Source organism: Pelobates fuscus, chromosome 1 (genome assembly GCF_036172605.1).
Source record: "Pelobates fuscus isolate aPelFus1 chromosome 1, aPelFus1.pri, whole genome shotgun sequence".
Taxonomy (NCBI): Eukaryota; Metazoa; Chordata; class Amphibia; order Anura; family Pelobatidae; genus Pelobates; species Pelobates fuscus.
In genome coordinates this window covers 438840095-438863409 of record NC_086317.1, presented here as the reverse complement: position 1 = coordinate 438863409, position 23315 = coordinate 438840095, and the positions used below count along the sequence as shown (strand labels likewise).

The 23315-nt window shown below is 39.8% G+C and overlaps 1 protein-coding gene across 1 annotated transcript in view; it reads left to right on the top strand.

The window, feature by feature from the left end:
* Positions 1–1379: 1379 nt before the first annotated feature.
* SHISA2 (shisa family member 2) overlaps positions 1380–23315 on the top strand; it is a 30208-nt gene continuing 8272 nt past the window's right edge. Inside the window, exon 1 of the mRNA XM_063429649.1 lies at positions 1380–2434. Coding sequence (XP_063285719.1) covers positions 1903–2434 — 532 coding nt within the window. The 5' untranslated portion in view covers positions 1380–1902. The remainder of the gene's footprint in view (positions 2435–23315) is intronic.

Sequence of the window (23315 nt, the reverse complement as noted above, 5' to 3'; positions counted from 1 at the left end):
GGTTAAGTCCTCCTCTAGTGGCTGTCTACCAGACAGCCACTAGAGGAACTTCAGGCTTCTTAAAACATGAAAAGTGTTTTAAATGACGCTGGACGTCCTCACGCTATGCATGAGGACCTCCAGCATCGCCGGAATCCCCATAGGAAAGCATTGAATAATGGCTCCTCTGACGATAGCAGATTGGATAATTTAGCAAAATCAGCTATTTGGCCTACATTCTACCTTTTATGTTTAACAACGTCAGCCGGCGGTGGATACCTAATGCGCATGCGCGGCAATGGCCGTGCGCTCGCATTAGACCTCCCCATAGATAGGGGGGAAGCGTGGGCAGAGCCTGACCCAGCACTGAGGGACATCGGTGCTGGAGTTAGGTAAGTCACTGAAGGGGTTTTAATTTAATATAATTAGCGTGCTAAACATAGTGAATGAAGCCACACATTCTGGCAACCCTCTACCTTTCCTTTTTACAAATGCTGAAAAAGCATTCAGCTGGGTGGACTGGACGTTTATGATGGCTACATTGCATCACTGTGCTTTGGCTCGTGCTTCCCCCCTATCTATGGGGAGGTCTAATGCGAGAGCACGGCTTTATATACCTGCCCTATGGCAAGGATAGGAAAACAGGGGTTGTCACGACAGATCGGTATCAAGAATGGAATAGGAGACCCGTCAGGGTATAAATATTTTTTTTAATTTTTTTATTATTAATTCTTTATTAAAAATGTAATTGAAAACTTAAGGTTTTATTTCACTAAACCCCTAATTGTATTAAATTCAAACATGAACGGTAGAATGTAGGCCAAAATAGCTGATTTTGCTAAATTATCCAATCTGCTGTCGTCACAGTTTGGCTGTTTTAGTCTAAATTTTGCCATTTGAGTTTCATATTACTTCTGTTGAGAACTTGTGAATACAGCCCTCTGTTTATGGTTGTATAGGCCTAGTGATCACCAAGCAAAATGTTTAGTTTTTCTACGTTAAAAAAAAAAGCTGGTAATTGTAAAAAAGAAAAAATATAATAAAAATATAATATAATTATATAAATTAATAAATGTTAACCTTTATAAACTCTACCTGATGCACATCCTAAAAGAAATGTTTTGTGCTCAATTCTGTGAGTCTGGGTTATATTAGAAGAATATGTATTTTAGTTAATTTTACAAATGAAGAAAGTACTTTCCTGCTTATATTATTTGGGATCCAGTCAAAAAAACAAGTTCCAAAACCCCTGTTGTAATAGTTTATTAAATGTTGATTGCAAGCTGCTCCTATAACTAACTTTCAGTGAGGGCTCTGTGTGTGTTAGTGCACATGCGTGCCCTGTGAAGGCTTATAAGAGCGATGTACAGGAGAGAGCAGTTTATTTACAGACAAGGGGAGGGAGGTGTGACAGGGCTTTCTCCACACACTGCTCCTGGGCCAGTTGCTTCCCTGCTGACAACTGGCAGCCTGTTCAAGAGTCTCCCCTCCAAGCTCTCACCATTTACCCACTGCTGCTTCTCTGCTGTCTCCTCTCTCTCTCTTTGGGCAACTTACTTCTCTCCCTGTGGATGTCTCAGGATGTGGCTGCAATGCAAAGGTCCATAGACCAGCATGGGACTGACTGAGGATGCTGATCTGGACCTTTAAACTGTGGAATACTCAGCAAACTTCTCCCAGAAGGAAGGAATTCTCAACGTTCGGATTATTCTCGTACTGGAAACAAGTATCTGCTATCTCCTGATCAGTCATATCTGAGGGACCCCTGACTGCAGTGACCTTTTTATTATTATTATTTCCTCCCCCCCAAAAGTGGATTTTCTATGGTGGAGTTTTGTGTGTGCATGTTGTGCCAGCTGCAGGCTAACTTGGTGTCTGTCTCCAAGCTGTGATCTCCAGGACAGGAAGAAATTTGGGCACTGGATGAGTTCAGGGTTACAAGGGATATTTAACCCTAATCCTCAGACAGCTGCTTCAACTCATCCAAGTCAGAGCCCCCTCACTGCAGCCCCTGTCTCCAGGTTAACCCCATACTGGGGCATCTGCAAGTTTACTGTGCCAGTAGCTCCAGTATTTCCAGTTTGCAGGGAAGCAGGCTGGGCATCAGAGAGGGGAGAGGATCTGGTGTGTTCACAGCCCCAAGCCATGTGGGCAGAGGGCACCCCTTTAGCGTTGCTGGCAGCTGCTTCCTTCCTGCTGGCAGTGTTGGCAGCCGCCCGGGGGAGCGGTGAGTACTGTCACGGGTGGGTGGATGCCCAGGCGGTGTGGAGGGACGGATTCCAGTGCCCGGAGCGCTTTGATGGGGACGATGCCACCATCTGCTGCGGTACCTGCGTCCTGCGTTACTGCTGCTCCAGCGCCGAGGCCAGGCTGGACCAGGGTGTGTGTAATAACGACAGACAGGAGGGGGCGCCACACGAAAGGCCGGATAAGGACAGCCACGACTCCGCGGCAGGTAGGACTGGTGTCTGAGTGCCAGGTCTTTGGGGTGAGTGGGAGGGGGTCTCAGACAGAATACATCTCTGCCAAGGCAAGGGTCCTCTGCTCAGATACATGTTACACAGTTTGGCAGCTTAGCTACAGGCTGGCCAGTATTAGTATAGCCCGTAAAGCAGACTGGCCAGTATTAGTATAGCCCGTAAAGCAGACTGGCCACTATTAGTATAGCCCAATAAGCAGACTGGCCAATGTAAGAAATAACCATTCATATATAAGACTAACCAGAATGGTCATTATTAAAATAAACCATTGATATGTAATTGCAGTCACTATTAGAATAGACCCCTGAAATGTTGGCCAGTATTAGGAGAGCTCACTCGTATATTCAGTGTATTATAGGTTTATTGTAAGTCCAAGCAACTAGTAGACCTCCTATGCAGACTGGCCAATATTAATAATAATAACTCACTGACCTGTAGACCACATATATATGTTCATACTAGAGCTGACAGTACTGACCAGCATAGATAAGAAACACATTGTTTAAAATGTCCATTATAATTCTATAATCCCTAATGTCCAGACTAACCTGTACATAATACAGAAAAATGCATATGACTTGTGGTATAATGTAATATTACATGGAATACCAACTTCTGTGTGTGTTTACCATAGAAACAGAATGTGACGACAGATAAGAACCTTCTCTCCTATCTAGTCTGCCCAATTTTCTAAATACTTTCATTAGTCCCTGGCCTTATCTTATGACTAGGATAGCCTTATACCTATCCCACGCATGCTTAAACTCCTTTACTGTGTTAACCTCTACCACTTCAGCTGGAAGGCTATTCCATGCATCCACTACCCTCCCAGCAAAGCAATACCATATCTATTGTTTTCACTACAGAATAATTTATCATATATATTTACCCATCAGAGCAAATGTACATTATATATACACATTAATATATGTGTATATATATATATATATATATATATATATGTATATATATATATATATATATATATATATATATATATGAAACCAAGATATATATATATTGCATTGAAGCTATGCAAACAATAAAATGACACGTTTGGCTAGTGCCTCAAACCAGGAAGTGGCCAAAGCATACCTGCCAATCTTAGTCCTTTCACTACTCCCAAAGTATATGCCATCAATTCTGGCCAGTGCAGGGTTTTTGAGATATGATACAGCACTTGACAGCAGTTTTTTTTCATTAAAAGCTTTGAGTTGCTGAGCAAGTTAAGCTCACCATGTGTGCACCTCTTTACCTCTTCCTTGTGTGTCCACTCCACACCTGTCTCTGGTGCCCTTCTCCTTTACCCCTTGTGTGTGCCCCTCTCCATACCTTCCTTGTGTACCCTATTCTTGCCCTCCTGAGTGATCCACACCGCCTTACCTGTGTGTCCTTCGCAGGTCCCCTGTATCTGCCCTGTCTCCTGTCCTCCTTTTGTGTCCTTCTCCATGCCCACCAATGCCTGCCCCTCTTATTACCTGTTCTCTGCCCTCTTTGTATGTGCCTGTTCATTTACCTAAATCTGCCCCTCTACATGCCCTCCTGGTGTGTGCATGCTCATGTCCAATAGCTGCCACAATGCAGTTTTAACGCTTACATTAACACTAAGCTTATATCATGTAGGCTGTATTGTGTAAAATCCTATTCCAGCTTCACATCATTTTTTTAATGAATCACGTGCGCAATTAGTTTTACTTTTTTAGGGTGGAGTAGTGCCAAACTATTATTAAACTATCTATTTTTTGATGAAATATGTAAAGAATTGAATCAGATTCAATGTGTGATAAGGTAATCAGCAGTTTAGTACTAAAAAAGGGCAAACATCAGTGCTTGGAGTGTATATTTAGCAGAGACGGGACCAGGCAGATAGCCCCGGATTACTTCATTTATGTGCCACCAATTCATTGTTTTTGATAGGATGTGATACTGTGTAAAGCTTCCATTATCTAATGACTCCATATGTTACAACTGATACACGTGTGTGCTGGGGTCACTGCCATTAGGCCATAGTGTGAAAAAATTTAACACAATGTACTTATGGCCCTTTTTATAAGTGAGTTCAGGCTAATGGAATTAGAAGTCTAACTTCGAATCCATATTTGTTTAAGAACATGTTTCCAAAGCCTTAATCTTATATATTTTAATCATCTTCTTCGCAACATTAATTATACTGCGTTTTAGGTTCAGTTATATTCACAAATGCCAGTGGTGCGACTGGTTGGGCCTATTCACCAACAACAGATTTTTTTGGGGAAAATGTAGCTATTTTTTTCCACCTTGAAATATTGGTGTAAACTTGAAAGTCGTTAAAAGCGTTGATCAACTCTGTAATGTATGTTATTATAAAATACGTGCAAATATGAAATTATGGCTACAGGACTTTACAATTGCTAACACCTTACACATAATCAGGGTTATTCACTAAAGGGAAAATTGTCAGAAATTCTAAGTGAATTTTAAATTTAAGGCCAAAATAGCCGAACTGGAAATATTCTCCAAGTGATCTATGCTTTCAATTTGGCTATTTAGTCCTGAAATGTTATATTCACTTTGCATTCCTGACAATTCCGTTGCAGGCGATAAATGGTTAAGTTTGAGACTTGAGATCAGAATAACCAACATATCATAACTAATGTAGTTTTAATCTTTGCAGTGTTCTGTATGCATTTTAAGTGTTAGTATGTCTTTAAACAATCTCTGATCCCTTTCCCCTCCCCATCCCAACACCCCCTGAGCATCTCCCTACTATGCTTAATGTAAAATACAGTAAAAATAGATTTATCCCTTTTTGAAATGTGTGTTTTCTGATTAACTGTCTCTTATTACCAGATCTGTCTCACTGGAAACAGTTCATACCAGTTATTATGAATCTTTAAATCGTTTTCCCTATCTTAATCCTATTGCGAGATACTGTATGAATGTAGAACCGTTTAATTACTAACTCCTAATTATCTGAGACCAAAACCGTGCATTTTATTATTTTTATTATTATTATTATTATTATTGGTATTTATATAGCGCAAGTTTATACAAGCTTACATTTGGGACCTTTCTTTAAGTATGATGTCTTTGGAAAGCCATAACATGGTGGTTTAATAGAAAGAGCCATAAAGGGGCAAAGTTCCAAGATTGGAACAATCATCCTGAATGTTCCAGTGGTTTCCATGGTGATGGTTCCAACTTTAAAACCGATCTCCAAAATTCTAACTCCCCATTGTAACCCTGCACATTAACACAGATCAGTGAAAATGCCCTCCAACTGTTCAAAAATTAAGATTCTTACTGCTAGAATCCATTTTAATGGAGATTTCAGTTGACCATAAAATAAGAGTGACTAACTGCATTCAGGCCTTCAGGGAAGCCTGGTGTCCGGTAATGTAATTTTTTTGTTCAACACTACAGTAAGTATAGCCAGCAACACCAAGTCTCAAGTCTCTTTATCTTAATAAATAATATATTTGGCCAACAGTAGAGGACATAAAAAAATGTGATACGCCATCAGTATCCAGCCACATGTGCAAAATCCAATTTAGTGTTCATTATGCTCCCTTGTGAATTTTTATCAGCAGGGGGGATGAGCCCTTATATCAAGAAATGTATTAAGGATGTAGCAAATGTCTACAATGAAACAGTTTTACTAGGAGGGTTGATTACTGTTTAACTCTATACCTTAGCTTGCACGTGTAGACCAAACTGACATCTCTGTAAAGTGCATCACTGTCATTTGGCCAAGACAGGTGCATTCTAACGACCAAACTGCTGACGAAATAAGACAACAGGCACAGTTTAATGACACCAGGCAGGCAATAAAACATTCTACTAATAACATTTCCGGCAGGTTTGCTATTTCAGTCCTTCTTGCCAATTCACCCTTATACATTAGGGGGAAAAAATGATCAACCAGTTAAAAAAAAAGGCAAAAATCCCCCCCCAAAATCAATAAAAGTGGTGAATTTGCTTCCTGTTAATCTGTACTGCCTCATTCACTAAAACCCCTCAAAACCTTACACCAGCCCTGCGTGAGAATAAGACAAATAAACCCAGTAAATCCAGTATTTGTTATTTATACTCCCTCCGTACATTGAGAGAATTCTGGACATAAAATAACCAGAACTACATCACTGACAGGAAACAGGAACTAACAAACGGCAGCCATCCTAGGAAACCCTCACATTGGCTGGCGGGAATATATACAACAAGTACCCCAGTCCCCAGTGAAGCTTAATAATACACTATTCTAATGTGTGTTCTCAGTAAGATTAATGGAATACCTCACAGTTTTGCATATCTATATATGTATTAAATCAGATTAAGGTTTACGATAGGGTACTCTGTTTCTTTGTATTCCAGTATATTCAGTTATAATTCCCTCTTTCTGTAACTCAAACTATGAGTAATTGCTGCCTTTTCTTACGCTTTCTGGATAAAAGCCTTGTATAAAACTGTTCCATAAACATCTTCCTCCAATTATTCTCAATATTAGTTTTTATCCTTTCCTAAAGGGTCGTTTATTTTGGACACGCATTCCGCAGCCCCTGTTTTCTCTCATAATCTCCTTCTTTTTTTAGGAGCTGCGTATTGTCGGTGTGTCTGAGTGAATGTCAGCAATAATAGTCCCACTAATGTATCTTTATAAATGTGTTTAGAAATCAGTCTGTGTGAATAAGACACACTGTTCTTGATCGAAGTTTCATTTCAGTTGCATAAATTGTTATTGGTAAGTCGCCTAAAATTTCTCAGAACATCCTCGCCCCTGACCACACCCCCAGTGACACCCCTAAAATGAAAGTGTCCCTCTGTTTATTTGAAATGTTGGCGGTATGCATATTATGGAAATCACAAACCTTCTGGCGGATTCTAAATATGCTGAGGTTCTTGAGGTGTTCAATAGATAATAGAAGTTAGAGCTAGAATTTATGCCTAGGTTAGAGGAGTTAAGGATATTTGATAGGGATTCCAACTGCCATCATTCTTGAGTAATGGGTTAGCTTTGGTGTTATGGGATTATTGGTTAGAATTAGGCGCTAAGTGCTTTTACACTGTTTGTGGATTTTGCATTGTGAGTGTTCATGGCCTTTGAATTGGCATTTAGAAATGTGTGTTTGTGTTTACATTTTGTTGATATGGCTTCAGTCGTGATAAAATGAGGCATAAGTAGTTAGACCTAAATTAGATTTTTGAAAACCATTAAAGTTGTAAAAATTAGATTTAATAATTTATAGTTTCACTTCCAATATCTAAATGCAATATTTATATTTTTTTCCAATTTGGACGTAAACTCTCCACAGTTCACTGCGTAGCGTATAGATAGACAGCTGTGTTTATCGGTGTTGTACAATCTTGCACATGTATATTCACTATGCTAATACGTTCGCAATTGTGTGCATCAAAGCAAAAAAGGGCATACAACAATTTTTAAACTATCTAAACTTGCTTGTTTTTAGAAGTAATATCCCTTTACTTTATAGTGTTGTTGCAATGTGGAACAAAAATTCCATATAATTCATCTTGGGCTACACAGTTGTATTTCTAATGCTTTTTTTTTTAAGTTGTCAATGTTTTAGGGGCAAATGGACTGAGGTATCTGAATTTTCTTTTTAGCCGCATTTCCATGCAAAACCACTAGGGGCATTTGGGAAAAAAAAGATGCATCATTTTTTCTGCAATGACTGAATTATTCCATTAAACAGTAATTTTATTATGATGTCTTTATGCCACATTAATTTTTATTTAGTGATGTATTTACCTTTGGAGTCCTTTGGCTGTCTGTGATTTTAAGATACCTGTCTGCTCTTTTTGCACATCCAGCAATTGGTTTCGGGATTAAAAGGTTCACAAATGGCGCTATGTACATGAACTTTATTTGGGAAGAAACGGTTACCTGTTTATTTTATCACTTTTCTCTCTAAATAGGTAAACAGTCATAATCTGGAAAAATGACTCATGCACTCAAAGCCTGAGACAGACTTTCCAGGCTGTGGTCATTTTTGCATTGCTTGTTTGTGTAGATTTCATTTTAGCTTAATATTTAATTAAATTTACTAGTTGTGATGTAACATAAATTGAGTCAAGGGACCACATCCAATATGAATTTGCCACTCAATGCGCCCATTCAGAGTGTCACACCTTTAACTTTGGCACTCTCTGCAATTTTCTTTGTTTTTGCTTTTTTTTTGCTCCAAGTGTCTCAGTGTTTGACAAGGTGATCTGGCATTATATCACAGTATTCTATATTTACTAAATCGTTTCAGAAATCCAGAGGTCACTGGGACAGATTGCTTGCCGAAATGCAACACACAACAGACTATGCACACATTACATTAAAAAAAAAAAACAAGCACATATCTATCTTCTAAAAGCTCTATAAATCTCTTCAGTTGAAATAAATTCATATTTATTCACATTTATTCATACGTTATAGCTATATGGTGCTTCAACTATCACTGTGCCAAAGAGCCTTATACGTGCAAGTCTATGCAATTATAATATTTATATGGGAGAACCATATACCTAAAATAATGAGCTAATAAAACTAGTTTATAGTAATTTTTTTGGACATCATTAATTGGAATCCCATTTGAAACCTCTCTATTTTACAATCTGAAGAAAATGAGGTAGATCACAAGGTGGGCAAACTATTGGACCCCATAACTTATAATGCCTCCATCTTGCCCATGTCTTCTTAGCATTTTGTTCTGTTATAGTCTGCAAAGCATACCCCATCAATGCTGACGTGTGACACGTACAATTGATTCCATAACTTATTGTCATGTCATATACTTACAGGGTTATTCAGTACAGTGAGAACAATTGGGAAGTCAAAGTGAATTTCAAATTTAAGGCCAAGGTAGCTGAAATGGAAAACATTCTCCCAGTCAGCTTTGCTTCAAGCTCAATTACTTTGGCCTTAAATTAGAAATTCACTTTGAATTATTGGCAATTCTCAGTTTAGTGAATAGCCATGTTAGATTACATACTTTTATATTGGAATCACTAATTAATAGCAAATTAATACTGGTAGTATAAGAGTTAAAAAAATAAAATAAAAACAACATACATATATGGTGTATTTATCCAGTTAAATTGAAACCACATTGTTGCACAACAATTATTCCATTTGCAGGCGGATTTTATGCATTCTTTTTTTTTTTTTTTTTTTTTTTTTTAAGCTACGAAGTGATGAAGGGTTTTGCAGAATTCTAGAACTAGGAGGATTATCCCAGTAACAAGCTATGTTTTGAAACGGGTCATTAATTCAATTTCCATGGCGACAATTTTGGGATTTTTAAATCTGTAAAAGATTTATAAAGTGTAATTTTGTAATGGACGAAGTTTTCATGTCAATTTCTAAAAAAATAAGTATGTATGTATAGTTCATCACTATTTGCGCTTAAATTTATAGACACATTACATGCATCTGTTGACTGAGCTGCACACAAGTAACCTTTGAGCACTGAAGTGAAGACGAACACCTGTTTATACTAAAGATTTGCCAGACATATGGTAGTCATAGAAAAGAATAGCGGTCACACCTTGATCCTTTAACAATAGCTAAATATGATTTCCCATCTGGAACGCAATGTCTGCCAGTAGCCTCACACCCCTGTACACTTTTAACAATTCCATTGAAAATTATTTTTTATATTCGGCGATGGTAACTATAAATGTTATACTTTATATAAATTAGCCTAGATAAGTGCCCTTGGTGGAGAATTTGAAAAGACTCCCCCGCCCTTTATCTGCAAGCCTTAGTTCATGGAGTGAGCGTGTAATTATTTTTGAAGGGCTTGCCTGGGATGTTGGCTGAGAAAAAATGTGTTCTATACATCATAGCAGCTAACATATGGTTTATATGTGATAATGTGATCAGATATGTGCATTTCATGATGTGTCATAAGAATTAAAATTGTCTGACGATGAACAATCTCGGCAATTTTGGCAGCTTGAAAGCCTCACTGCTGACAGCCATTTTGGACTTTTCACATTAAAGTCTTGTATCACAGCAGGGTAGCTTGGCAACAGTCAAAAAGGGTTCTGAGAGAGACACTAGGTTAAAGCGGCTCTGTCATGTTTTTTTTTTTGGTTTTGCTTTCCATATGCCGTGTATCTCAATAATTATACTGAGCCCTTGCTACTCTCTTTGTGCCGGATCTCAATCAGGGGCAGCCATTTTGTTCTCCTCTGCCCATGATACCCATTCATTTTAATGATGGATTATGGGTAAATTTGAATGGCAGCTGGAATAGAACATTGTTTAAACCATCTTGAGAGATGGACACCTGTGAGAGGGGTGGTAAAATGGCAATCCAATGACGCAATTGAGTCAATTGCTCTGTCCGAAGGGTGTGGGTCCACCCAAAATACTGGCAAGTCAGCCTGGCATGAATGCCTTCCAATCATCCAGGCCAGCTAACTGAGGGTGGACCATGCAGGGAGCACTGTTTCAGAAAGGACCCTGAAAATCAGGACTGTTTTGCCAAATTTGGGATGATTGGGAGACATGTTTAAACTCCACCATTGTTTAGTTTTGCCAGATTTTGTTTCAATACATAAGCAAAAGTAGTCCCTGCTTTTCTTTATGTGTTCTATAAAAACTGGAGAGCTCAGGAAAAAAATAAAAAGAGATTCAGACACAGGGAGAGATATTTAATCAATTTACTAGCACAGCGTCATTATAAATATTCAGGCCTCCCAACCATCAGATTTTGGTGGGACGGTACCCATTTTCGGGTTCTGCCTTGCCTTAGTTCCTTGGTGTTGCGCTTTTGTGGACACCAGGGAACTGTCCCCAATAAACATATTAGATGCACAAATGCGTTAGATACAATATTAGATGCATAAATGCTATGTTCAGCTTGATAGGACCCTGCAGAGAGCACTGAAACAGTTCTCCCTACCGGGTCTAACCTCAGTGGGCTGGCCTGGCTGATTGGCGTTCATACCAGGCTGACCTGACCTGCCAGTGATTCAATTCAGGGAGCCTGTGACACCCCATTTACCCACTGGCATCCCACTTCTCTGGATGCTGGAGTCGGGAGGTATGAATATTTCATTGTCATGTGATGTTCCTCAAATGTTTATAAATGCTATATAGAAGTAATAATCAAAAAAGGGGAATGTGAAAACAGTAAACATGATAGTTAAAGGGACTTGAAAACAATTTTAGCTTAAAGAAGCTGTTTTGTTGTGTATAAACAAAGTTATTTAACTCCTGAATGGCAGAGAATTGAGCGGTAAGACTGCAGGGGCATGACCTATACACTAAAACTGCTCCATTAAGCTAAAGTTATTTTGGTGCCTATAGCGTCCCTTTAACCCCTTAAGGACCAAACTTCTGGAATTAAAGGGAATCATGACATGTCACACATGTCATGTGTCCTTAAGGGGTTAATATATCAATACAGCAAGCAGGCTTCACCTCACTTGTGGAGATTTTGAATCTTAGAGAGGTGTGCACGCACTGCACTCCAATTTACCGTATAGCAGGAGGTGTAACTGAAGGGAGCAGGCCGCTATAACTCCAGGAAAAAATTTATTTTTAATCATATTCTGAAGTCGTCTGTCAGTAATGTATCAAGTTTATGGAGATACATAAATTACACACATTTAACCCTCCAAGTGTTTGCTGATTTCTGCAATGGATGCAAAATATGCTACATATATTTATAGTGAGCTGCCAATCTTTAAGATGAGGCCCAGAGCAGTGGGACATGTAAGCAGTGAATAAGATATATGTAATATAAGTTTAGTGTGTTCTAAACTTAATTTGTAAACTTATGAACCATATTAAAGTTTTTAGCACAGCATGTGGACATTTTATTATGCTTTATTAATGTAAATTTCTCTAAGGTATTCAGTTCACTTCCATTTTTCGATTCAAAGTTTTTATATATATTTAATTACTTTAAAAAAAAACACATTTTTTTTTAATGTTCCAGTTCTAACCATTGTTCAGAAAGCCTAGGATTTGTCAAGCTATTGTTTAGAAAGGTTGTTGGAAACCCGACAGAATTTTGGCTCTCTACTCCAACATTCTGGATTTGAAATGAAACAATGATTAGGATGATAAAGTGCATGGTGTCAGCTTTAATTTGAGACTATTTACATCCACAAACTCTGACCTGTGTAGGAATTATAGTATTTTCTATACACAGTACTTCTATGTTACGGGCCAAAAGTAATTGGACAGTATTAAACGGTCATCCCATTTAGTGCTTGTTTGGAATCTTTTAAGATTCAAAAGGGATGATTTATCAGTTTTCATTTGGTGCAATTTATTAAATCATTTGGGTTTTTTACATCTTTTCCTTTTTTTAATGACCTATATTCAACATTTGTTGACCAAATCAAAATATTTCCACATTTTTCTGCTGTATTTTCCTGCCCCTATTAAGATAGCGGTTGTAAAAAATAAATAAATGGAAATTTATGTGAAAAACTGCAGAATTCACAATGAAAAAAATTGCCACTTTTTAAATCACTTACCTGCTATCAAAATAGTAATGGTATTTAACAATCACTTTTCAGAGCACTTTGATAAATATCCCCTAACCCCTAATCAGTTCTTGTGACCAATAGATATCACTAGGTGCTGGGTATGTTCTGTACTGATATTATCTGAAGCCAGTTCTACAGTCATCCTGCATTCTGTAACAGTGGCAGGAGGGTAAGAGGGGTGAGCCTGTGACGAACCTGCCTGGAAAGGGGGCAGGTCCACCCTAATTACTGGCAGGTCAGCTTGGCGTGGAGGCTTCCTGGTCTACCTGCCAGTTATATAAAGGCAGCTCACTGAGGGCAGACCCTGCAGGGAGCTCTGTTTCAATACTGTCTGTAGTGTCCTAGATCCCTGAACATAGTGCGCATGTCCATTGAAGTGCTCGAAAATCGGGACTGTCCCGTTAAAATCAGGACCGCTGGGAGGCTTGTAATATTGTCCTTCTAAACATTCTTTCTTTACTATAATAATACATTTGAGGACAGAGTCCTATTGCAAGGTTTCTGAAAAATGAGCCAGTTCCAATTGTAGCCATACACGTCCATCATAACATTAACTCCATGTGCTCTTTCCCTGGCACAGATTAGTGTTTGCCTCATCTGTTCGTAACATTGTGTTCTAGAACGCGCTATTTTCTTTATGAAACATTTAGCAAACTATATCCTGGATATTCTGTTGTGGCTTACCAGTGGTTTGTGTCACGTGGCAAATTCTCGGAGGCTTTGTGGATGGAATCTTCCATTTATGGTACTTTTAATAACTTTAGTTGCCTGCATAAGAAAGACAAACAGATCAAAGGGTTTCATGCATTCTTTGGTCATTCAAAAATCTTGTTTGTGGTGTACCTGGTAGCAGTGCATTCCTACTTCTTCACATACATGTTTGTCTATATGTGATATTAGCTGACTCTTGAAGTCCATACTGTAGAGATAATGTCACACTTTCCTATGCTCTGTAATTGGCTGATGTTAGCTACACAAACCACAGCTCTGAGTGAGTAGCCAATAATAATGCAGAGTATAATGACTGACAGGTAGCAGCACAAATAGCATGTTAGAGAAAGGACTAGAATAATTGACGGATATCATGCGATAAAATGGCCAAAGACAAACACCATTTTACAAGGAGAGCGTCTGGAGCAGTGGCGTCTCCAGGATTCATACTTAATTCATACTCCCCCCCCCCCCCCCCACCCGCATGCACAGACTCATCACCCCCCCCCCACACACACACAGACTGAAACACACGCACACACACAGACACACACACACAGACTAAAACAGACACACACACACAGACTGAACTACACACACTGACTCACACACGCACATAGACTGAACCACACACACTGACACACACACACACACACAGACTTAACCACACACACACTGACTCACACACACACAGACTTAACTACACACACACTGACTCACACATACACACACACAGAGACTGAACCACACACACTGACTCACACATGCACATAGCATGAACCACACACACACACACACACACTGACACACACACACACAGACTGAACCACATACTGACACACTTACCAGCAGCTGCCTGGATGCCCCTGTGCAGAGCTGAGCTTCCTCTCCTTGTCTCTCCCCTGCTCTGCTCTCTATGACCCAGGAGGAAGAAACCCCAAGGCAGTGCCCCCTCTGGCTGTGGGAAAAGGATGGAACACAGCTCCACAGTGACAGTGCTGCTGTAGCTTGTGAAGGGAGACGCAGTGCTCCCGACTCCAATTTCAATTGGGGGAGGGAGGGGGCACAAGTAGGGGCACTGCATGATGTAGGGGTGAACATGGCCCGCTATGCTCCCCCCCTCTACCCCACCTCCTAGTGACGCCACTGGTCTGGAGCAGAGGTTAGGAGGCAGTTACTGAAAATACTTACTGGGTTATTTGCTAAAGTGAGAATTCTAGGTGTATTCCAAGTGAATTTCAAATTTAAGACCAAAGCAGCTGAACGGAATACATAGCTGACTTAAAGGATTGATCTACTTTAACCTTAATTTGAAATTCATCTTGACTTCTCCCTGTAGTGAATAAACCTATTCGAACACGGACACAGTATTTTATTTACATGTTACGGTAGACCTGTGTCCTAAATGTAAGTTTTGTTCCAGATAGATTTTATTTTGAATTTAAAAAGATATGCTCAATAAAAAAAGTTCCAGTAACACAGAAAATATTCCATTATAAACATATAGCAAATTATAAACATATAACAATCATAAAACTACCAGTCATGAATCCAAAATAGGTTTAGTAGGATACGGACATGGTCTTCATCACGATGTTGTTGTATTATATATGATGCGTTTCTGTAGAACGTTTTCATAATGAGAAAAGTCTGTTCTTTTGAGTTGTTTTACCGGTTCTCTTTGTTCATATCGCCATTCGCCTTTAGTTATACACGTGTACATAACATTCTGTATTTGTACATTAATTATTTCTGCTCTTATTGTGCTGTACGCAATCTTACATAAGGAAGACATTAAAAAAAAAGTTACAGACTTAAACTTTACCCTGTTGGGAATAAATTGCAAACTGTGAATGACACGTTAAAGCAAATGTTGTAGCAAGTCAAAACAGTCTTCTTTTAGGTTTCTGGAGGCTAGCTCCAAAAACAACATGATAAATTAGGATTAAATGCCAGCTAGCGCCAATATAACCCCATCTAATCATACATTATATGAACGTTAATGTGTTCTATTGCAAAGAACTACCAGGCAGGGAGTTAAATAGTTTGGCATTTTGGTAACAATAGGGAACATTCTCACCAAATTTTCACATTTATCTTTTTTCATGTACACTGCAATTTCAGTGATACGGACACTACATAGTTAAAGATACAGGATTTAAATAAGTTTACTTACAGGTTTAAGTTCAATGCACTAAAAGAGAATGAAAAGACGCTAAACAGCCACCAACCTCAAGAGTGGAGCGTAAGTGGTTCTAATGAACACTTACCCTAAATAGGAATGCAGGAACATCTAACAATAAATGTAAAAAAAAAAAAAAAAAAAACTGCTCAAATTATGTGTGCAGTAGTGTACACTGTGTCACTGCCAAGTGCCTACAAAGGGGCACAACCCTTTTTGAAAGCAGATAATCAGAACAGCTTGTTTGACAACAGATTATTTATTAAAAATAACTTGTTAAAAACATAAAAACATATGAGTAAAGTGCTAAATATCAGGAAAAAGGTCCTCAAGACCTTCTCCTTCCGAGACGCGTTTCACCCTATCCCAGGGCTTTTTCAATTGGTATAGTGGGTATAATCTGCTTCCTTCACGCCTCCTTTTAAATATGCCGGTCTTGACTCTTATTGGTGGTCGCGTTCCAGGAACGCGACCTGTCGGATACAGAGGCCAGAGGGGTGTGGACTTCAATCAGCTCCTTCCACGTTGAGGCACCATTACGCTACTGCGCCTATGATGTGAGCCTGTCCCTTGAGGCTCATATCGATGTGAGGTTAACTAATTGTACCCTACTTTTATCATATTATCATATGGTTTTACTCTATATGGTCTTCTCTTTTTTCTTTCCCATTTATTAGATGTTCCTGCATTTCATTTAGGGTAGGTGGTCATATTAGAACCACTTATGCTCCGCTCTGGAGGTTGGTGACTGTTTGGCTTCCTTCCACTTTCTTTTTGTGCATGTTTTGAGGTGGTTGAGAGAGATTCCCAATTAAGTGTAGTAGCAGGTCTTATTGCTATACACGGTGAAGCACCTTCCTAATCACACAGATTACCGTGTGTATTTTGATTAGGTTCCGTAATGCCTAGGAATTTAATATGCAACAGTTTGACAAACCCCGAATGAACTTGTTATTAACCCATTAAAGTGGCTGTCACCCCATATTAAAAATTAGTATTTCATAGGAAAGCATTGGGAGCCTGTTGTGCATGCGTGGCAAAATGCCACTCTGCACCAATCAGCATCATCTAATAGAGATGCATTGAATCAATCCAATTCTATGGGGAATGTTCAGTGCCTCCATGCAGAGCATCTGCCAGTAGAAGTGTTCCTAGACAACAATGTTAACACTGCATTTTCTCTAAAAGGCAGTCTTTACAGTGTTCAGCCTGCAAGGGAGAAGCTAATTACGTCTATTGCCAGCGTGCTGTGCGCATTGACTATAGGCATCATTTTTTGCACAGAATTTACATTAGGCAGCCCAGAGTTCCAATCTGCTTAAGTCATGTGTACTAGTGGTGCAAATATCTCAGTATGTGCGGCATGTCAAACAAAAAAAGCTGCCCATACAGACTCCTACCACCATGACCACTTTGAAAAACATAAATGGTCATGGTGGTTGGAGTTACCCTTTATCATTTTATTCTGTGGTGGGAACCCCTCTTTATCCTTTCCAGTGTCTACTTGTTTGGTCTGGTCTTCAGCTCCTTGTGTCTGTTTAGTAGATACCTGAACAAAATATAGTTCTTAAAGGGCTACTACAAGCATCGTGATTACTTCACTGATTTGAAGCAGCGTTTCGCTATGAAGCCATGCACATTCAGACTTTCACCCCTCTATATAACTCCGGTGCCAATGGGACGGCATTGGCGAATATCAATTCTGTGCATGTTAGGTGTCTTTCATTGGCTCAAAAAAAAAGATAACGTTCTCATTAAATTTATATTCGCCCACCTAAAGAGCTTGCAGCTTGAAAAGTATTGTTGAAATCAGATTACTTGTCCGTTTCAGGGAGATACAAGAGATATGTGTCTACATCCTTTTGGTAGTGTGTTATCCCATGGAGACTTATTAAACCTATAGTCACAAAGGAAATCAATCATTGTTTTGTGTCCTTAAATATCCAATACACAACGTAATCTCCGGATAACAAGTTTACGAAGCTGTGTTTATGTTTATTGCGACTTAATAGTGTAATTTCAGTTTGCTTGGTAGTAAGGTTATAAAAACTGACATGACAGAACTGGTTGGGATTATCCTGTTTCGAAATACACATTTTGGAGACAAATTAGTGTAATCCTTTAATTGAATGCATGTCATGCAATTCCTAACCTTACAATTACCCGGATAACCCCATACACCCTGTGCCAGAGCTTTACCTATATTATTTGATTGGATTTATAGTCAATGAGAAGTTACCATGCAGGAGTCAAATTTCCATATTAAAGGGACAACGTATGGACATCTTAGTTCTAGTCAGTTGTTCTGGACCATGCTATGGTTTGTATACCTCTGCCATTTGCAAAACTGACTATAAGTGGGATCAAGAGGTAAATTTCAACACACTTGGGGCTATATTCTTTTTAAAAAGGAGCATTTATTCCTGGCAATTGAATAGCAGGTCTCCCATAGACCTCAACCAAAACGGGATACGGCTGTAAATTCTATAAAGAGAACATACAGGAAAAACACAATAGTGTGATACAGTAAATACAATATATATTGCGCTAATGATAAATGCACTCACGAGATGATGTAGATAAAAGTGCTCATAGGGTGCCTCCCCTGATGGTGTGGGGGGCTAGTAATCTCCTTTCCGATACGGAATAGCTAAAAGGTACATGGGACTCCGAATAGGATCAAACTCCAAATATTTTTATTATATAAAAGGTGAAATAAACACCATTAAGATCAAATTTAGAAATGCGGTATTAGGTCCTACGCGTTTCGTTCAAAACATGAACTTCATCAGGGACCGCAACAAAAAATAACCACATACAATCTTACAAGCAGTAAAATCATACATCCTACTCCCCCCTTAATACAATCCCTTTAAATAGGGCTAGTCCCAATGTCCAATTAATCAGTGCTGTGGGTGTTCCCAGTCTTCTCATTCTTCATTGGTCCTGGGACAGATCCTCTCAGCTGATAATGTTTTCGGCATCCAGATCAATCGAATTGAGCGCGCTCAAATCAAAACGAAACCGGAAGTGAGTACAATCTCCTACTTCCGCGTTCCATATGCGTTCCACATGCGTTCCATCTGTATAACATATTCGTAGTGCTTGTGCACATAAACGCAATATATCAGAAAAAACAAAGTGCTTATCTAAATAAAGAAAAAATGTATTAGTATATATAAAAAAAAATATATTGTCATTTCTAATGCTGTGTCTATGTGACCCACAGACTTATATTTGTTACACAATCTATATAAGGTGACTCATATGACATCAGTGTATTAAACAACACTTATCTTTCTTTTTTAACACATTAAAAATGTATTAGTATATATAGAAAAATTATATTGTCATTTCTAATGCTGTGTCTATGTGACCCACAGACATATTATTTACACAATCTATATAAAGTGACTCATATAACATCAGTGTATTAAACAACACTTATCTTTCTTTTTTAACACATTGAAAATGTTCCCTCATTGACAATTAAACATCTCCAATTTTATATTTATATTTTAATTAGTACACACATCTTTAAAGGAAAAGAAAGGAGATATTATCCACCTCCACAGAAACCCCATAGACCTCAGCTGGTGAATTGCTATTCAATTGAACTTATTACTAGTCATAGAGTCCAGCTCGAGGATATATTTTGCAAACGAAAAACAAAACAGATCCAACTGTGTTCTTATGCCCATTCCTACTGTTGTCAAGAAGAGTTAGCTTGTGAGAACCGCTAGACCTCCTTCCACAGAGTAAGAGCATCAGTCACAGAAGCAAAGTCAATGAGTTAAGTCGTTGACACTCTCAAAAATCGTGGAAACATTCTTGTTCTCATTAAAGTTATTTTCCTGTCATTTGATACATTGCTTTTCCTGTATCAGAGCTCTGCGTGCTAATGAAAAAATTGTTTCAATAAGTGAAATGATACCACCTGTTCAATGCACACAATCCTCTTTCAGGATTACTGCCTCTATTTTGGCATGATTCTTTAATTTCAGACTTTAAAATCGGAGCTTGGTCAATTACCAGGATGTATGCAAGAGAATGTCCGCTTGGCTCCAACAGAATACATTGTACTCTTTTGTAAACAGGATTTTTCTTTTGAAGTTCACATAAAAAAGAGAAAGTCAATATGATGCCTCCTTACATATAAAGTTATACATGCAGAGGAGTAACTACAAACCACTGGGCCCCCCTCCCGAAAATTGCCCTGGGGCCTCCTCATACGTCTATTCCCCATAAGTCTACTCCCCCCCCCCCCCATAAGTTGTCCCCCCCTCCTCACACAGACATACAGACAAACAGATGCACATGCAGACACACACATAGAGACACACACAGAAACATATATACAGACACACATATAGACATACAGACACACAAATACATACACACACAAACATACATAAACAAACACACACATACATACACACACACACACAGACAGACATGCACACACACACATGCACACACACACACACACACATACAGAAACATACAAACAGACACACATACACAAACACACATGCAAAATGTTTAAGTTACCCTCCTGTTTCCTACCTTTTAGTTGCAGGAGGGTGACTTTCCCCGGGGGCCAGTGGCTCAGGCTGGTGGGAGTCAGAGTTCCTACTCTGACTCCCTCCTCTCCTTCCTCCTCCCGTGCGGCACGGTGATTCCTGGGAGGAAGTGACCGGGGCAGTTACTTCCTCCCAGAGTCTGGCATCATCAGCTTTGCGTTTTAACAGCGCGACCAGGCCCCCTGGAAATTAATTTCCATCTGGTGGCCCTAACAGCATGGGCCACGCGATGGGCTCCTGAAAATGCGGCCCCTGCGGTTACACCGCGTGGGCCAGGGCCGCATTACACGTATCCATTGTAATGTATATACTGGCGACACTACCCAGGTCGCGGGGATCCACAAATGGATGCATGTTTTTCAGAAAAAATCTATTGGTCTTGCTCTTGAACTTTAAGGGCCCAATGGAGACATTTAACGAGATAATTTCTGGGATAAATTATAATATTATGTTGAGTAACTTTTTTTTTTTGAAACTTGAAGTTTATTGAATTTTCCACGAGTCGTGGTAACGGGGGAGGGGTACAGAAGAGAAGAGGGGAGGGGGGGGGGGGAGGGGAAGGCATACGTTCACTTTACATTGTACATTTCACATTTTACAGTTAGTGGTTACATTCCCAGCATAATATTTCAAACCGCTTGCCCTGGTATGTTGTGGCACCTGGCGGACGATTACGTACCCATTGGGAGTACGGTGAATTAATTATTATCTGCTGATTCCGCATTGTCTGTCTCGTTGCTACCTGGCGTATTTTGTTAGATATCTATTGGATAGCTTTCTAGGGTCCAACCTATGTCTACTGAACGTCTTTGTCTGTTGTGTGTCTTTGCAAAAGGAATGTTAACTCGAGGTAGATCGTGTGTCCGTCCTCCATGACCTCCACATTTCCCATGCGTCTGTGTGTTTATGTTGGTTCATTTGTGTCACAGAGTAGTGGGTTTCATATATGAGTTGCTTGTCTATGTCTTGTATAAGCTGAGGGGTTTTCGGTGTTGTAGGAGATTTCCAGGATCTCGCTATGACCCTCTGTGCTGTCAGTAAGATGTGATATATCAGTTTTTTAGCTGCGGTAGGTAAGTCGGTTGGTATGTCTAGTAGCAAAAAGGTCAGTGGGTCTAAGGCTAATTCGATCTTGGTGGATTGCTTTATGATTAGTCTTATTTCCGCCCAGTACCTTTCCAGTTTAGGGCATCGCCACCAGATATGAAGGACTGAACCTACGTCTTTGGTGCATCTCCAGCAAGTCGGGGATGTATTGGGGAACAGTCTGTGCAAGCGAGTTGGCACCATATACCACCTATATATTGTTTTTAAATATTGTTCAACCAGTGGGGCTGACTTCACCAGCTTCTTTACCGATGTCACTAAATGTGACCATGTATCTTCTGTAATGTTATTGTTCGTGTCTGCAGCCCATTGTTGTGCCTGAGTGGAGCTATGGAACGGCTGGTAGGGTTGAATACTTTTGTAACATTCAGATAGTGGTTTGAGATTTTGAGGGAGTACCCCTGTGATTCCCGTGTGTTCCCAGATCGTTATTTTCCCTTTTGGAGACTGCTTATGTGGTTGTTCCTTAGTCTGTTTATGGAGACAGGATTGTAGTTGGATATATGAGTAGTGGGATGAGGGAGGTATCTCGTATTTGCTGCATAGTTTCGAGAATGGCAATAATTTACCACCTTTGCATAAGTGCGTCAGGTGAGTGGCTCCCCTGTCTCTCCATGGTGCTGCGTGGAATGTAGGGATGCAGTACGGGATTGCATCAATAGGGGTAGCTAACGGTAGTGGGTGTTGCGATTCGAAGTGTATTCTATGTTTATCCCAGGTTTTAAGAGCTAAGCTGAGTTGTGTCGGCATGGACGGGATTACTGGTCTGAGGGGCTTTGGTAGCCATAATATTCTAGATACCCGGAAGGGGGTCATGGTTTGGTTCTCCATATGTACCCATTGGGGCTGGTCTGTCCCCTTAAGGTGCGTTAATAGCGATGCCAATATTGCTGCTTGGTAATACGACTTAATATGGGGGAACGCCATCCCCCCTTTTTTTGCGGGTGCCATTAGTATTTTTTGGGATATTCTCGCCCGTCCCGCTCCCCACACAAATTGTATCAACTTGGTTTGCACATTTTTAAAATATGAGTTTGGCACTTGCCATGGGAGGTTCCTGAACAGGTACTGGAGCTTGGGCAATATCGTCATTTTAATTGCTATGATACGCTCTGTCCAGGACAGAAAAAGATTTCCCCAGCCCTTCAGTGTTTCGGTGCAGTCCCTCCAGACCCTAATGTAGTTTGAGGGGAGCATATCTTGAGGGTTTTTAGTAAATGTCAGGCCCAAATATTTTATGTTGTCTGTCCTCCATTCAAATATGTATTCCCTCTTAAGTCTCGCTTGTACTTTTGGGTCCAGTCTCAAGCCTAGTGCTTGTGTTTTAGCAGTATTGAGGGAATAGTAGGACAGCGCCCCGTATTCATTAATGAGTTGCATAACGTGGGGTAGTGATTTTATTGGATTTGTAATGTACAGCAAGATATCGTCTGCAAAAGCACTGATTTTAACCTTCCGTCCGTGCCAGTCCACTCCCTCTATCTCTTGGTGGGTTCTAATTGCAGTAAGTAGTGGCTCTAAGGCGAGCACGTAAAGCAGGGGTGACAGAGGGCACCCCTGTCTCGTGCCGTTGGTAATATCAAATGGTGCGGACATGAAGCCAGCCTGTAGGACTTGGGCTGTGGGGCGGGAGTACAGGGCAAATATTTGCTTGATGAATTGCTGCGGGAACCCAAACCTTTCCAATACCCGGCGGAGGAAGAGCCAGCCCAGGCGGTCAAAGGCTTTTTCGGCATCTAGGGCTAAGAGTAGACCGCCGGGACCAGCCCCCCTCAT